Genomic DNA, 16,615 nt, shown 5'->3' on the forward strand with positions numbered 1-16,615 from the left:
CAGAGCGGGAGATTCAAAGATATCTCGTGAAGTGGGTTTGTATGAGCAGGTCTGCTCTCATAGGAAGGGTCCTCGGAACGTCTACCAACCAGAAGAGAAACTCCGAGAACCAGTGGTTCAAGGCCAAAACATGGGGATGAGAGTCATCCTCGTCCCTTGTGAGGCCGCGAACTTGCGTATGACTTCTCCCAGAATTTAGAACGGGGAAAAAGGCGTAAACATCTATTCCCGTCCAATCCCAGGAAGAAGAGCAACTATCGCAACTGCCCCAGGGTCGAGTACAGATGAGCTTTACAGAGGGAGCCTCGCTGTTCTTGAGGTCGTGAAAATATCCACAAGATGGCGACCCCAAAATTTCCAAAAATCTTGGCAAACCTCCTGATGAAGGGTCCATTCCTTCGGCAGGAGTTGATGGCGCCAACAGAGCAGGTCTGCTCGAACATTTTCGACCTCTGCAACAAAACTTGTGAGAATCGAAATGTTGCGAGCATAGGCTCAAAGAATAATCTCTCTTGCAAGGCTGAACAGGGAACAAGTATTGTTGTCCGAGTTTGCTAGAACTACACGATTGCAAACTTGGACCTCGAAGAATTGGCGAGCTAAAAGATAGCCGCCAAATCTTTGAAGTCGATGTGCCAGGACACCTGTTCCTCTCTCAGGTTCCTAACACTTTCTCTCCCTCTAGTGTTGCCCCCCAACCTGTTGACGACCCGTCGGAAAAACAACACTAGGTTGGGGTTCAGAAGCTTGAGGGAGATCCCTTTCTGCAATTCCGTTGGATCGAGCCACCACCACAGATCCTCTTTATATAAGGAAGAATTCTCAATTCCTCTTTCAAGTCTTCCTTGCTTTGTCAGTTCTCCAACAAAAAGAACTGAAGAGGCCTGAGATGCAGACTCCCCAGAAAACAAACTTCTCCAGCGAGGAAATGGTCCCCAGCAGACTCATTCCTTCCTTCACCTAGCATGTTTCCTTTTCCAAGAAGGCCGAAACTTTTTCGTACATAGAAGTTGCCGTTCTTGCGACGGAGACGCTATAAAAGCCGCTGAATAGATCTGAATTCCCAGACACAATGGACAGTGAGGGGATCAGCTGCGACTTCTCCACAGACCAGAAGTCCCAGGGACTTCACGAGTTGCAGAGTCAACTGAAGGTCCTCCAGATACCTTCGCCGGACGACGCTCGAATCAACCAGTCGTCCAAGTAGAGTGAGATCCTGACGTGCGACAGATGCAACTGCATCGCAACGTTTTTCATGAGACGTGTAAACACCCTCGGAGCAAAATGTGACGCCAACAGCATCTGGTGTTCCCAGGCGGTCAACCATCCAAGTACTGACCAGACCCAACGTTGCTTAACTTCGCTGATCGGACGAGAAGCGGTGTTTTCAACGTGGTATGGCCGTTGTGCAGAGTCCAAAGCAGAGAGCCCTGAACTGGTACGTCTAGTCCCCAAGACAACCTGAGATACTTCACCGAACGTGGATGAATTGGGGCGTGAAGATAAGTATCTTGGAGATCCAAAGATACCATCCAATCCCCGGGATGAAGGGCTCCTAGTATTGACTGCGAGGTCTCCATCTTGAACTTTTCCTTCCGGACCAAGTTGTTCGACCTGTTGACGTCCAAGACGGGTCTCCAGCCTACTGAAAGTTTTGGGACTAGAAACAATCTGTAGTAAAATCCCGGGGAACACCGAGTCCAAGATCTGTTCCACTGCTCTCCGCTCGAACATCTGTTCGAGCAGGTCAAACAATTTTCTGTTTGACAGGAAGGCAGTTGGGAAACAAAAAACAAAAGAGGAGGAGACAGGAAGGGAATCAAGTAACCTCTCTCTAACAGTAGGAGGGACCAAACGTCTGCCCCTCACTCTTTCCAGGCTTGTGCAAAATGAAGCCTGGTTGCAAAGGGAGTCTGGAGATGAAGGGAGTCACTTGCTACCTCTCTTGGAAGTGACATTCCTTCGGGAAAAAAAAAAAACTCTCTCTCGTGGTGCGGGTCTCGTGTTGCTTCCCATGGAAGCCCCTTTGTTATGCAAACATTTAGCTTTCGTTTACTTTTTGTATCTGAGATCGGTGCAAGCGTTATGAAGGAGATGCAGTTTGAATGTCGATAACTTTAGTTTTGAGAAAAACGATATTTTTTGCTTCTCTGTGTATTTATTTGCTTGCCGTTACACAGTTTGATGTTTTTATGACATAATGAAAAGCCAAAAAATAGACCTGCAAAGTAATATAACTTCGCTAAATGAAGCTAAATGAAGCGAGTGTCAAAACACGGCTGAGGTTGGCCAGCGCGACGTTTTACTTAGTCAAGCTCTGAGCTGCTACTGACTGACTGCCACTTGACTGCCCTGCGGCATTCCTGTCTTTAAGCTGATGCGTACTATGTCCACAGGGTTGCCATAGATCGCATTAGATATTATTTCATAGCTAAAAGGAAATTACCACCGATATACTGACAATATCATTACATTATATGAAAAATGTAATTTGACTATGATAGGTTACTGTTTTGTTTATAACTTCTAACTGTGGCGAACTTTTAAATAAAACTTTCTGAGAAGATAGTCAGGATATGTATGATGCCATATATAAAATATCCCAGAAAATTTTATTTCCGATTTTTTCGTCAAACGCTCCCCTTAAGACAAAGACAACTGCGAAGGTGGAGAGAGAGGAGCCGAAGGTTGAAAAGTCTCAGGAAACAGATCCTTAAGAAAAAAGCCAGAGTCTGATAATCAGAGGAAGAAGAAGACGAAAGAAGTTTCTCTTCATACAAAGGCTGTGACGAAAGAGGATGTTCTTCCGCAGCTGGAGGGTCTTGAGTGAGTGGTGAAAGTAGTTCGATTCGCCGATACGTAAGCGGGAACTCCCGCGAACGAAGAAGTCGTCAACTAGAGTACGTATAGTAAACATAAAAAATGTGGAACGCTTCACGATTAGCGTGTCATCCTTGCGCAAGAGCCATGCTAATCTTCTCTGTATCGTTCCAATTTAGTATATGTACTGCCGAAGCAAGTACTGGCTAAATTAAGAAGGACATCAGATGTTGAAGCGGGTAGTTGTGCGACATGATGAACAACTGGAGCGGTGTCAACACAAGACTTGAAGCTATCACGGCGAAGCGGCGCGGGCGTCATGGCGTGACGCGCGAGAGGCTCCGTGGCAAGTACTAGAAGAGAGTCACAGCGTGGCGCGCGCGAAGCGTCATGGCTAGGCGCGCGCCGAGCGTCAAGGTGAGGCGCGCGTGAAGCGTGAGAAGCGCACGAAGAGCAAGACGCGCTCCTGGCGCGAGACAAGAGAAAAGGCCAACACCTCAACTCGGGGAAGACGAATAGGAAGCCACTAAACACTCTCTCTAGACGACAGACGCTCTGTATCGTTCCCGAAGCGGGAGACGAAGGTGAAAGTCTGTACCTCTTAACAGGCAGATTCGAATCTTGAAAGGTTCATGAGAGCATCCAGCTGTTGTTGCAAACCCAACAAAATCTTACGCGTTGGAGAAGCCACTCTCTCGGGAGAAGGGCTGAACCTGAGAGAAGGAAAGGGGGCGAGAGACGTATACTTCCTTCCACAGGGGAAGAAGCTCTAGCCCTTGCCTTAGCGCGACAGGGGGGTCGAGTAGAGTGATCATTCGAAAAACACTTTATTCTCTTCTGCAGAGGAATATCCACGCAACTTTCGGGGAAGAGTACAAACGTCTAGAGGAAGAGGACGTGAAGCGTCCTCTCCTCTAAGCTTCTCTTAAGAGGGCGAGAGTCCAACCGAGAGCTCCAACCCCGAGGCGGGGAGGACGTGTCGGAGGACGAGAAGCAATCCTTCAGGATGCGTGCCTGAGCACGATCCCTGGCAGCCTGGGTAGCGTCATCAGGACCTGCCGAAGGGACGCCAGATCGGTGGGAAGCCCCCGTAACCCTCATGCGGCTTTCGACATGCCCCCTCCCTGGTCCTGGGAGTTCGACAGAGGTCCAGGCCTAGAGGCATTATAGGGCCGATCTGACGCCCCCTCCACAACACTAGGGGCACTAGCACTAACACTATGCGTTTGAATTGCATTCACTTTAGTTTCAAGAGCACGCATTGACTCCACACGAGAGCCAGGGAATTACCTTCTGCAGCAACAAACTACAGGGTTAGTAATAAATTTACTACAGGGTTACTAGTAGGAGAAAACCCTGACTGTCCAACTAAGGATGCACTCTAGGAGGAAGATTTCCTCAGCCTATCACGCTCCAATTTAAGCATATAGGCTTCATATTTCTTCCACTCACCCTCAGACAATCCCACACATTCATTACCGATTATCATAGAGCATTGAACACCCTTACATATCATACATAAAGAGTGAGGAACTATCAAAGTCTTCGATAGCCTCACCTTACATTCACCAAGCTACAGACTCGATAGCTAGAGGTAAGACATCTTAATTATAAGAAAAGTCAAAAGCAAAATCAAAAACGGTCCACAAAGAGCGTATGCCAAGTCACAGATCCAGTCGAATTCAAAAAACAACCAAAATACTTAAGTGACAACAAATTTCGAAATCCAAAAGGCGGAGGAACTGACAACAGGTGTTGACAGTCCGGCGACAGAGAAAATCTGAATAGAAAATGGGAATGGTTCCTGATACCCGCCTCCCAGCGGCGGGAATGGGTACTAACCACCTGACCGGCCACTGCGTGTGCCGCGAAATTTGAAATTCTGTCGGACCTTCGGAGAATACAGCTATATATATATCTGGCAGGTAAGTCTCATGAACAAAATAGTTAATTTTAAAACAGAAAATTGCCCTTAAAAAGATAAATGGTTTAAATAAAAATTGAAAGATGATGAATTAGAAGAATTTCTCTCTCCTTCCAACAAATCTATTTTTAGAATCAAATCTCAGTCTCAACCTCTTTTAGCAACTTTTTATTCTGAAATCTCTCTTTCTCTTTGTTCTGAAATGCTTTTTCATGAACAAACAATATTTTATATTTTTAACTAATACAACTCTTAGTTATTATGTCAAATTTAATGTTTTAAAAGACATTTGATATGAAAAGCCTACACAAAAATCACTAGTGCATTTAAACTAATACAAAAGAAAAATACAGGTCAAATTATGAAAGAAAATATTTTTAAACTATCTACTGTACATATAAAGATGTACAGAGAATTAAAAGTTGTAAAAATGTGAGCATCAATGATAACTATTCTTGAAAGAGAAGATGATTTTTATTCAGATTTTCAGACAAAGAGAGAGAGAGAGATGTTAGAGAGAGAAAGAAGAGAACTGAACATGAGCTCTAAGAAAATAATTCAAGGGTTGTCCTTACTTAAGATGAGTGAAATTAAATCAGTTATTATGAAGACTGAGAGAATAACACAAGAGAGAGAAGATAGAGAGATTTGTCCTTATTTGAAATGTAAGTTATATTATTTATGAATTACAGTATTATGGAGAGAGAGAGAGAGAGATTTTCATAGAGAGAGAGAGAGAGATGAGAGAGAGAGAATTAAAGAGAAGAGCTGAGAAATGTTGGTCTGTTTGAAATACAACATCCTTATATTATTTATGAATTACAAGTATTATGGAGTAGAGAGAGAATAAAGAGAGAGAATGTTATGAGAGACTTTTCAGAGAATACAAATTATTTGATTCTAAAGAACCTAAAAGTTAAAAATTAATACAAGTGCTACCCAAAATTGGCACTAAACTCATGGTTGACTTTGCTCTGAACATAGATGTGTGAACTAATTCCAAATCTATTTTTAAAGTCTTCAACCTTCATTTTTACAAACTTTTTTTATTCTGTCACTTTCTTTTGTTCTGAAATGCTGTGCTGTCTCTATGTTTTAGAACCAAGAAGCTCATTTACAGTACAGTTTGTAAACTGGTAAAGGTAAAATTAGATCAATTCAAAATTATCTACTGTACAGTTAAAGACATACAGAGAAACAGTGCTGTAATTTAATTTTGGTTAGCAGCTAACTGATCTTGAGAGAGAGAGAGAGAAATAACAGTTGTCCTTACTCAAATCTAGAGTGAAATTTTTATGAATTATTACTGACACACACACACTTTCACACACACACATACTGAGAAGAGAATAGAGAAATTTTAGGAAAGAAGAGACAGAATAAAAATGAAATAAAAAAATTTGACCACTGATTAGCAAGTCACTCTCATTCTTGTCATGTTAAATGACATGTCTGACAGCTTTGCCTTCCAAATTCTTGCAAAAGATGAAGGAAGAATTTGTTTGTTCAAGATAATACAAATTTTGTATTACAATTTTATTATTAACATTTAATAATTTTATTAATCTTATTAATATTTGAAAATTAGTACATATTATTACTTAAAAGTTTATTTATCATACAAATAAACATACCTGTTTACATGTACATAATGACTAAAATTCATTCACTAAAAAAAGAAAGAAGAAAGAGAGAGAGAGAGATTTGGAACAGAGAGAAACAGAAAATAGAGAAACTGAGAATTCAAAGATGTTGAGAGAGGAAGCTGATAAGTTAATTATGAAGGGATTCTTTTAATGATATTTAATGTTATTTAATTTACACAAAAACCCAGCAGTTGAAAACTTATAAATTACATAAAAAAAATTAAACAAACACTTTTGCTGGGTTTCTCCAGTGTTCAATGACAAAAATTCACAGACTGTGAAAACTCATGTATGACCATTAGTTAGGTTCCAATAAAAAATTCGTGTGTCTGTGAATTCATGCAACATGTAGTTAAAATTAAACTTTCCTTACCTTTAGGAAAGGTTTGATAACTGCAAGAATGACTTTATTGTCCAATTCTTCTCCACCAATTTTGGCCAATTCTTCCATGATAATGCTGCTCAAATGTAACTTTATTCCCAAAGGTGTAGAATTGGTATGGTCGTCAGCACGAATAACATTGGCATCAAGAATGTTCATGTATCTCACAACTTCTTTGAGGTTCCACTGCTGCAGTTTCAAATAGACGAAGACATGTCGAAGCACTCTTCTCATGAACTGAAAATAAAGATACAAAAGTGGAAAACTGACAAACAACTTTAACTTCAATAAGTATTAATCATAAATTATGTATGACAGCTATCTTTTACTTAAGAGGCTCTTTTACTTAAGAGGCCAATATAGTACAAAGGTCTAATAATAAATCTCATACCAATTGTACAATTTCAATCTAAAAGATATCTAGACTACATAATCAAACTACTGTACAAGGTATTCTAAAGCAAAAACTAACTACTCCAGTATTAAGAGAGGTGAAATTAAGGTGGAGTACCATATGATTATTTAAGCCATGAAACATTGAAATACTAGTTTGAAAACTTCATAAACATGCACTTACTCATAAGACTCCCTTTTACTTAGACTAATTACATGTATTATATACACTCAATTTCTTTGTATCCCCAGTGGGGTTAGGAATGGAATATAGAGTTTAGGCCAGAGGCAAAGCACTGGGACCTATGAGGTCATTCAGTGCTGGAAAGGAAATTGAGAGTAGGTTGGTTTGAAAGCTGCAACATGAAGAAAACCCCGCTGTTACACTATGAAATAATTGCTAAAAAAGACAGGTAGATTGGATAGCAAGATTTGGAAGAAAGATAATATGAATGGAGTTACAGTAAAAGGAATGAAAGGGGTTGCAGCTAGGGCCGAAGGGACACTGCAAAGAACCTTTAGTGATGCCTACAGCATACCCAGTGAGGTGCAGTGATGGCAGTATCCCCCAATGTGGCCAGTGGGGTTAGGTTTTCAGGCTCATCAAAGTTCAGTTACCTCACTGAAATTCTTGCTGTAAAAAACAAAATTTGGATTTGACTCTTCTCATCATCCTTAAATTCAGATCTTCCCAGACTAAACCATCCACCATGTAGCAATAAGTATGCAGCTCATTCTAGGAGTCTAGCTTTCTAGTCTAGTTTTCTTAAAACTTTTGAACCTACTATGACAATTTTATGGAATGATTTTCTTAATAGTGTAGCAGAACTATAGAAACTTCGTCAGTTCAAACTTGATAAAAGTAAGTTTTCTTGAGCAGGCTGACTATGTCTCACTTCATAATTTTTCTCTGTTATTTCTCTTTACAAGTTTAATCTTTACTTCTGTATTTTTTCCATATTAGGCTACAATCATATAAAAGTTCCCATCCATGCAAGTCACAAGAAAGCATTCTGATCCCAACTAAGATCACAGCTTGGCTTGTAATATACTAATATACCAAGGCACATGTCAATTGACCTGTGCAATGATTGTGAAAAATCCGTGGCAAGTTTCTTTACTAACAAAAATTAACACTATACATAGAGGCATATGGCAGCAACCATTGTATAAAATAATGGGTAATCAACTATCATTAACTATTCAGTTAGGATTCTACTGACTAACAGGCTCAATGATGTCACGGATGGAAATTATGCTAAATAAAACCACAATGTCTTGCAGCAAATAAACATGTCAAACCACTATCATGAACTGCTTATGAGAGTGAAAGAACAGAACTTCAATTTATAGTCAAGTGAAAGTTTGGCATTTAAATTTAATACTCATACCATCATAAATTTATCAATCAATTCAAAATTTGATGCCATTCCATTCCGTTTTCCATAAAGTTCCTTAAAGGAAGATGTGACACAAATGTTATGCTCTCATGATCACTTGTTTTACCTAATTCATGAATCAAATTTTTCAGCGTCTTAATTTTGAAACATCTTCCTGCAGGAAGAAAAAATTTTTAAATGAACAGCACTAAATGAAAAACTGACTGAATCTATACTCAAGTAGTAGTACATGTCCTGAAACACAAAATGTATAAGGATGAAAGCAGGCAAGTCTACTTAAAGTGCAATATATCCAGGTACAGTATTATAATTCCCAAACATATCACAAAAATTATGGGATGTAGACCCAGAGAAAGTGCATAACTAAATCAACAGCTCCTTGAAAAAAGCAGTTGGATATTCCGCTTGCAAATTTATACATACAGTATAGTACTGTTCAATGAATACATGAACCCTGTTTGGCAACCCTGTAATGTCAAATGCAAGGGATATGGGGAGGGGGGCCCAAGTCCACCCATCCTATCCACTCACTTACAGCTTGACACACACAAAAAAGCATGAGGGTACAAAACCAATAATGAAAGGACTATGTTACTGTGTTATAAAGTGGGCTAAGTGGGCTAATGAGACCAAAGTCGTTTCTTGGCTCTGCTAACTGAAAGAAAAAGTGAACATATAGGGATGAAAAGACCAAAGGGAACAGATGAAAAGGCAGTTAAGAAATGCAACAAGGGGATTAAGGGACATGCTAAAATTGGGAAAACTGGAACAATGTGGAGGTGAATAAGCGATGGGAACTACAGCTTTGATTTGTCTCTTGATTTTAACTGCAGCTGGCATAATGCTGTAACTACACAGCACATTTGTTATTGTAAACCAGCCTTCTATATGCAATGAAGCACTGTAATTCAAATGGATAAATTTAACATATATAAAATACAATTGATATTATTGAGTAAAAAAGCCACAATAATGTAATTGATAAACTGTATTTTTTTTTTAAGATACAAAACAAATTTTACAAAAAAGGGGATAAAAATATTTTTTGTATCTTAAAAAAAAAATACAAAGGAATTAAATTATTGTCACAAATCATTATTTTCGATCACAATATAGTGATGCTCCACAGATTGATATTATTATTCATGATAATATACTACTACAGAACTAGCCAAAAGATCATGAACTCGATACTGATCATGAACTTGATACTGTTGCCCATTTCCACAAATGTAGAGTATATAATAAAAAATATAACTGCTCAGAAAATTAAAAACAAAAGCCTTCTGAGAGAATGGAATGTACATACCTGTACCAGAGGTTTGTCGGCCATATACATGCAATAAAACAAGCCCTTCCATATTTTGAGGGCATCATCATCTGTAAAACCTGAAATAAAGACATTTTGTTGTAAGCATCACAAATAATTAATTATATGCTGCAAACAATCAAATAGGAGGTATTACTCTCCTCATCTTGTTTATGAGCAAAGCCCTTGTAGTCTTTCAAGCACAATTGATGATCACTAGAAAATGGGGCAATTTTTTTGGTATTGCTGACAAAGACATCTCATTATTATGAAGAAGAAGTTTTGCCTGCAAATGCTTTTAGAGAAGCTTGCAAAGTGAAATAAAAAAATTTTTTATTCATTAAAGATATAGAAACATATCTAACTCACATATCTTCAGTATAAGCCTAATTAATTTTTTTTCAAAACATGATATTTTAATGATAAAATAAAGTTTGTTCATACTTACCTGGCAGATATATATATAGCTGTATTCTCCGAAGGTCCGACAGAATTTCAAATTTCGCGGCACACGCAGTGGCCGGTCAGGTGGTTAGTACCCATTCCCGCTGGGAGGCGGGTATCAGGAACCATTCCCATTTTCTATTCAGATTTTCTAACGCCACTGTCTCCTGAGGGGAGGAGGGAGGGCAATATAAATATATATATCTGCCAGGTAAGTATGAACAAACTTTATTTTATCATTAAAATATCATTTTGTTCATGAGACTTACCTGCCAGATATATATATAGCTGAATACCACCTTTGGAGGGGGGGTAGAGACAGCCAAGAATTAGGGAAAAAACCAATTATTGGTAAAATTATTTTGGTTCCTTATCTGATAGCGTAGCTGACTGAGTGGTTACTGTCACTCTAGTCTGCTTCTGCTTTACTAGAGACCCCAGCGAGGTAGTGACCTATATAGCTGGCGACTTCTAGATGATCTGTCAACGGGGCGTGACCACAATGTGACTCAGATCATACCAAAAAGAGGACAAAAGAGCATTACTAACCACCTAACCAACACCTAAAGCGTTAGTTTGCAAAGGATTGGGAAGACTGCCTCCAGTAGTCGACCCAACAACCACAAAAACACAATTAAAAAGGGGATAGGATCAGAGTTACCCCTGTCCCCAAGGTTGCTGAAGCAGCAATGTATGGTCCCAGCGAAAAGCAATTTTCGTATGCTACCTAAACATCTTGCCAAGAGTGTGAGGCAAACACCGAATTGACTTCGCCAAAATGTGGCACTAAAAATGTCACTGAGTACCATATTTTTCTTGAACGCCATGGAGGTAGCAACTGCCCTCACCTCGTGAGCGTTAACTCTCAACAACTTGAAGTTGGAGTCGTCACAACTAGAGTGTGCGTCCTTAATGACGTCCCTAATGAAGAATGCCAGTGCATTCTTCGACATAGGTTTAACTGGTTGCCTCACAGAACACCATAAAACATCCAATGGACCACGAGTGTCCTGTGTTCTTTTAAGGTAGTACTTGAGAGCTCTAACTGGACATAGAACTCCCTCAGGTTCCTGTCCAATAAGGTCTGCTAAACCTTTAATTTCAAAGTGTCTAGGCCAAGGGTTAGAAGACCTATCATTCTTAGCCAAGAACTTAGGGCTTAAAGAATAGACAGCATTGTGTTCCTTGAAGCCCACATGACGGCCTCGAACTTCTCTCACTCTCTTCGCCGTGCCAGAGCCGTGAGGAATGCCGTTTTCGAGTAACATCCTTAAGAGATGCAGAGTGGAGAGGCTCAAAAGGACTAAACATCAAAAACTTGAGCATTACGTCCAAGTTCCAAGCAGGGGAAATCAGCTGAGGAACCTTGGACGTCTTGAAAGAGCTCGTAAGATCGTGGAGGTCCTTATTGTCAGACAAAGCTAATCCTCTGTGTCTGAATACAATCGAAAGCATGCTCCGATAACACTTGATAGTCGGAACTGCTATATCGAGTTTTTCTCTTAAGTAAAGGAGAAAATCCGCAACCTGGCTCACAGTGATAGAGGAAGAGGAAAAAGCCCTTCTTTCTACACCAACCTTTGAAGGTTGCTCACTTCGCTAGATATATCCTTTAGATGAAGAACTTCTGGCTCTAGCGATGGCCCGTGCCACCTGGCCAGAAAAACCCCTTCGCTCTGACCAAGTTTCGATAGTCTGAAAGCAGTCAGGTTCAGAGCGGGGAGATTCAAAGATATCTCGTGAAGTGGGTTTGTATGAGCAGGTCTGCTCTCATAGGAAGGGTCCTCGGAACGTCTACCAACCAGAAGAGAAACTCCGAGAACCAGTGGTTCGAAGGCCAAAACGTGGGGATGAGAGTCATCCTCGTCCCTTGTGAGGCCGCGAACTTGCGTATGACTTCTCCCAGAATTTAGAACGGGGAAAAAGGCGTAAACATCTATTCCCGTCCAATCCCAGGGAAGAGCAACTATCGCAACTGCCCCAGGGTCGAGTACAGATGAGCTTTATAGAGGAGCCTCGCTGTTCTTGAGGTCGTGAAAATATCCACAAGATGGCGACCCCAAAATTTCCAAAAATCTTGGCAAACCTCCTGATGAAGGGTCCATTCCTTCGGCAGGAGTTGATGGCGCCAACAGAGCAGGTCTGCTCGAACATTTTCGACCCCTGCAACAAAACTTGTGAGAATCGAAATGTTGCGAGCATAGGCTCAAAGAATAATCTCTCTTGCAAGGCTGAACAGGGAACAAGTAGTATTGTCCGAGTTTGCTAGAACTACACGATTGCAAACTTGGACCTCGAAGAATTGGCGAGCTAAAAGATAGCCGCCAAATCTTTGAAGTCGATGTGCCAGGACACCTGTTCCTCTCTCCAGGTTCCTAACACTTCCTCTCCCTCTAGTGTTGCCCCCCAACCTGTTGACGACCCGTCGGAAAAACAACACTAGGTTGGGGTTCAGAAGCTTGAGGAGATCCCTTTCTGCAATTCCGTTGGATCGAGCCACCACCACAGATCCTCTCTTTATATAAGGAAGAATTCTCAATTCCTCTTTCAAGTCTTCCTTGCTTTGTCAGTTCTCCAACAAAAAGAACTGAAGAGGCCTGAGATGCAGACTCCCCAGAAAACAAACTTCTCCAGCGAGGAAATGGTCCCCAGCAGACTCATTCCTTCCTTCACCTAGCATGTTTCCTTTTCCAAGAAGGCCGAAACTTTTTCGTACATAGAAGTTGCCGTTCTTGCGACGGAGACGCTATAAAAGCCGCTGAATAGATCTGAATTCCCAGACACAATGGACAGTGAGGGGATCAGCTGCGACTTCTCCACAGACCAGAAGTCCCAGGGACTTCACGAGTTGCAGAGTCAACTGAAGGTCCTCCAGATACCTTCGCCGACGACGCTCGAATCAACCAGTCGTCCAAGTAGAGTGAGATCCTGACGTGCGACAGATGCAACTGCATCGCAACGTTTTTCATGAGACGTGTAAACACCCTCGGAGCAAAATGTGACGCCAACAGCATCTGGTGTTCCCAGGCGGTCAACCATCCAAGTACTGACCAGACCCAACGTTGCTTAACTTCGCTGATCGGACGAGAAGCGGTGTTTTCAACGTGGTATGGCCGTTGTGCAGAGTCCAAAGCAGAGAGCCCTGAACTGGTACGTCTAGTCCCCAAGACAACCTGAGATACTTCACCGAACGTGGATGAATTGGGGCGTGAAGATAAGTATCTTGGAGATCCAAAGATACCATCAATCCCCGGATGAAGGGCTCCTAGTATTGACTGCGAGGTCTCCATCTTGAACTTTTCCTTCCGGACCAAGTTGTTCGACCTGTTGACGTCCAAGACGGGTCTCCAGCCTACTGAAAGTTTTGGGACTAGAAACAATCTGTAGTAAAATCCCGGGAACACCGAGTCCAAGATCTGTTCCACTGCTCTCCGCTCGAACATCTGTTCGAGCAGGTCAAACAATTTTCTGTTTGACAGGAAGGCAGTTGGGAAACAAAAAACAAAAGAGGAGAGACAGGAAGGGAATCAAGTAACCTCTCTCTAACAGTAGGAGGGACCAAACGTCTGCCCCTCACTCTTTCCAGGCTTGTGCAAAATGAAGCCTGGTTGCAAAGGGAGTCTGGAGATGAAGGGAGTCACTTGCTACCTCTCTTGGAAGTGACATTCCTTCGGGAAAAAACTCTCTCTCGTGGTGCGGGTCTCGTGTTGCTTCCCATGGAAGCCCCTTTGTTATGCAAACATTTAGCTTTCGTTTACTTTTTGTATCTGAGATCGGTGCAAGCGTTATGAAGGAGATGCAGTTTGAATGTCGATAACTTTAGTTTTGAGAAAAACGATATTTTTTGCTTCTCTGTGTATTTATTTGCTTGCCGTTACACAGTTTGATGTTTTTATGACATAATGAAAAGCCAAAAAATAGACCTGCAAAGTAATATAACTTCGCTAAATGAAGCTAAATGAAGCGAGTGTCAAAACACGGCTGAGGTTGGCCAGCGCAACGTTTTACTTAGTCAAGCTCTGAGCTGCTACTGACTGACTACCACTGACTGCCCTGCGGCATTCCTGTCTTTACGCTGATGCGTACTATGTCCACAGGGTTGCCATAGATCGCATTAGATATTATTTCATAGCTAAAAGGAAATTACCACCGATATACTGACAATATCATTACATTATATGAAAAATGTAATTTGACTATGATAGGTTACTGTTTTGTTTATAACTTCTAACTGTGGCGAACTTTTAAATAAAACTTTCTGAGAAGATAGTCAGGATATGTATGATGCCATAAATAAAATATCCCAGAAAATTTTATTTCCGATTTTTTCGTCAAACGCTCCCCTTAAGACAAAGACAACTGCGAAGGTGGAGAGAGAGAGGAGCCGAAGGTTGAAAAGTCTCAGGAAACAGATCCTTAAGAAAAAGCCAGAGTCTGATAATCAGAGGAAGAAGAAGACGAAAAAGTTTCTCTTCATACAAAGGCTGTGACGAAAGAGGATGTTCTTCCGCAGCTGGTGGGTCTTGAGTGAGTGGTGAAAGTAGTTCGATTCGCCGATACGTGGCGGGAACTCCCGCGAACGAAGAAGTCGTCAACTAGAGTACGTATAGTAAACATAAAAAATGTGGAACGCTTCACGATTAGCGTGTCATCCTTGCGCAAGAGCCATGCTAATCTTCTCTGTATCGTTCCAATTAGAATATGTACTGCCGAAGCAAGTACTGGCTAAATTAAGAAGGACATCAGATGTTGAAGCGGGTAGTTGTGCGAAATGAACAACTGGAGCGGTGTCAACACAAGACTTGAAGCTAAACGGCGAAGCGAGCGCGGAGCGTCATGGCGTGACGCGCGAGAGGCTCCGTGGCAAGTACTAGAAGAGAGTCACAGCGTGGCGCGCGCGAAGCGTCATGGATAGGTGCGCGCCGAGCGTCAAGGTGAGGAGCGCGTGAAGCGTGAGAAGCGCACGAAGAGCAAGACGCGCTCCTGGCGCGAGACAAGAGAAAAGGCCAACACCTCAACTCGGGGAAGACGAATAGGAAGCCACTAAACACTCTCTCTAGACGACAGACGCTCTGTATCGTTCCCGAAGCGGACGAGGTGAAAAGTCTGTACCTCTTAACAGGCAGATTCGAATCTTGAAAGGTTCATGAGAGCATCCAGCTGTTGTTGCAAACCCAACAAAATCTTACGCGTTGGAGAAGCCACTCTCTCGGGAGAAGGGCTGAACCTGAGAGAAGGAAAGGGGCGAGAGACGTATACTTCCTTCCACAGGGAAAGAAGCTCTAGCCCTTGCCTTAGCGCGACAGGGGGTCGAGTAGAGTGATCATTCGAAAAACACTTTATTCTCTTCTGCAGAGGAATATCCACGCAACTTTCGGGGAAGAGTACAAACGTCTAGAGGAAGAGGGCGTGAAGCGTCCTCTCCTCTAAGCTTCTCTTAAGAGGGCGAGAGTCCAACCGAGAGCTCCAACCCCGAGGCGGGGAGGACGTGTCGGAGGACGAGAAGCAATCCTTCAGGATGCGTGCCTGAGCACGATCCCTGGCAGCCTGGGTAGCGTCATCAGGACCTGCCGAAGGGACGCCAGATCGGTGGGAAGCCCCGTAACCCTCATGCGGCTTTCGACATGCCCCCTCCCTGGTCCTGGGAGTTCGACAGAGGTCCAGGCCTAGAGGCATTATAGGGCCGATCTGACGCCCCCTCCACAACACTAGGGGCACTAGCACTAACACTATGCGTTTGAATTGCATTCACTTTAGTTTCAAGAGCACGCATTGACTCCACACGAGAGCCAGGGAATTACCTTCTGCAGCAACAAACTACAGGGTTAGTAATAAATTTATTACAGGGTTACTAGTAGGAGAAAACCCTGACTGTCCAACTAAGGATGCACTCTAGGAGGAAGATTTCCTCAGCCTATCACGCTCCAATTTAAGCATATAGGCTTCATATTTCTTCCACTCACCCTCAGACAATCCCACACATTCATTACCGATTATCATAGAGCATTGAACACCCTTACATATCATACATAAAGAGTGAGGAACTATCAAAGTCTTGATAGCCTCACCTTACATTCACCCAAGCTACAGACTCGATAGCTAGAGGTAAGACATCTTAATTATAAGAAAAGTCAAAAGCAAAATCAAAAACGGTCCACAAAGAGCGTATGCCAAGTCACAGATCCAGTCGAATACCAAAAAACAACCAAAATACTTAAGTGACAACAAATTTCGAAAATCCAAAGGCGGAGGAACTGACAACATGTGTTGACAGTCCGGCGACAGAGAAAAATCTGA

General features: G+C 42.0%; 1 protein-coding gene and 4 non-coding genes across 5 annotated transcripts in view; all 5 read right to left on the minus strand.

Moving 5' to 3' along the window:
• LOC136839753 (triadin-like) overlaps positions 1-16,615 on the minus strand; it is a 54,316-nt gene that overhangs the window by 25,702 nt on the left and 11,999 nt on the right. Inside the window, exons 2-4 of the mRNA XM_067106104.1 lie at positions 9,875-9,954; positions 8,557-8,619; positions 6,755-7,009 (exon numbers count right to left, since the gene is read on the minus strand). Of these exons, the coding sequence (XP_066962205.1) occupies positions 6,755-7,009; positions 8,557-8,619; positions 9,875-9,954 (398 nt within the window). The remainder of the gene's footprint in view (positions 1-6,754; positions 7,010-8,556; positions 8,620-9,874; positions 9,955-16,615) is intronic.
• LOC136841889 (5S ribosomal RNA) lies at positions 1,291-1,409 on the minus strand. Its single transcript, XR_010854125.1, has one exon. It is a non-coding gene; the product is annotated as a 5S ribosomal RNA (ribosomal RNA).
• On the minus strand, positions 2,919-3,023 carry LOC136841963 (U6 spliceosomal RNA). The gene has a single exon (XR_010854131.1). It is a non-coding gene; the product is annotated as a U6 spliceosomal RNA (small nuclear RNA).
• On the minus strand, positions 13,321-13,439 carry LOC136841932 (5S ribosomal RNA). The gene has a single exon (XR_010854126.1). It is a non-coding gene; the product is annotated as a 5S ribosomal RNA (ribosomal RNA).
• On the minus strand, positions 14,937-15,038 carry LOC136841981 (U6 spliceosomal RNA). Its single transcript, XR_010854134.1, has one exon. It is a non-coding gene; the product is annotated as a U6 spliceosomal RNA (small nuclear RNA).

The sequence above is a fragment of the Macrobrachium rosenbergii genome, chromosome 1 (assembly GCF_040412425.1).
Source record: "Macrobrachium rosenbergii isolate ZJJX-2024 chromosome 1, ASM4041242v1, whole genome shotgun sequence".
In the NCBI taxonomy this organism is placed as follows: domain Eukaryota; kingdom Metazoa; phylum Arthropoda; class Malacostraca; order Decapoda; family Palaemonidae; genus Macrobrachium; species Macrobrachium rosenbergii.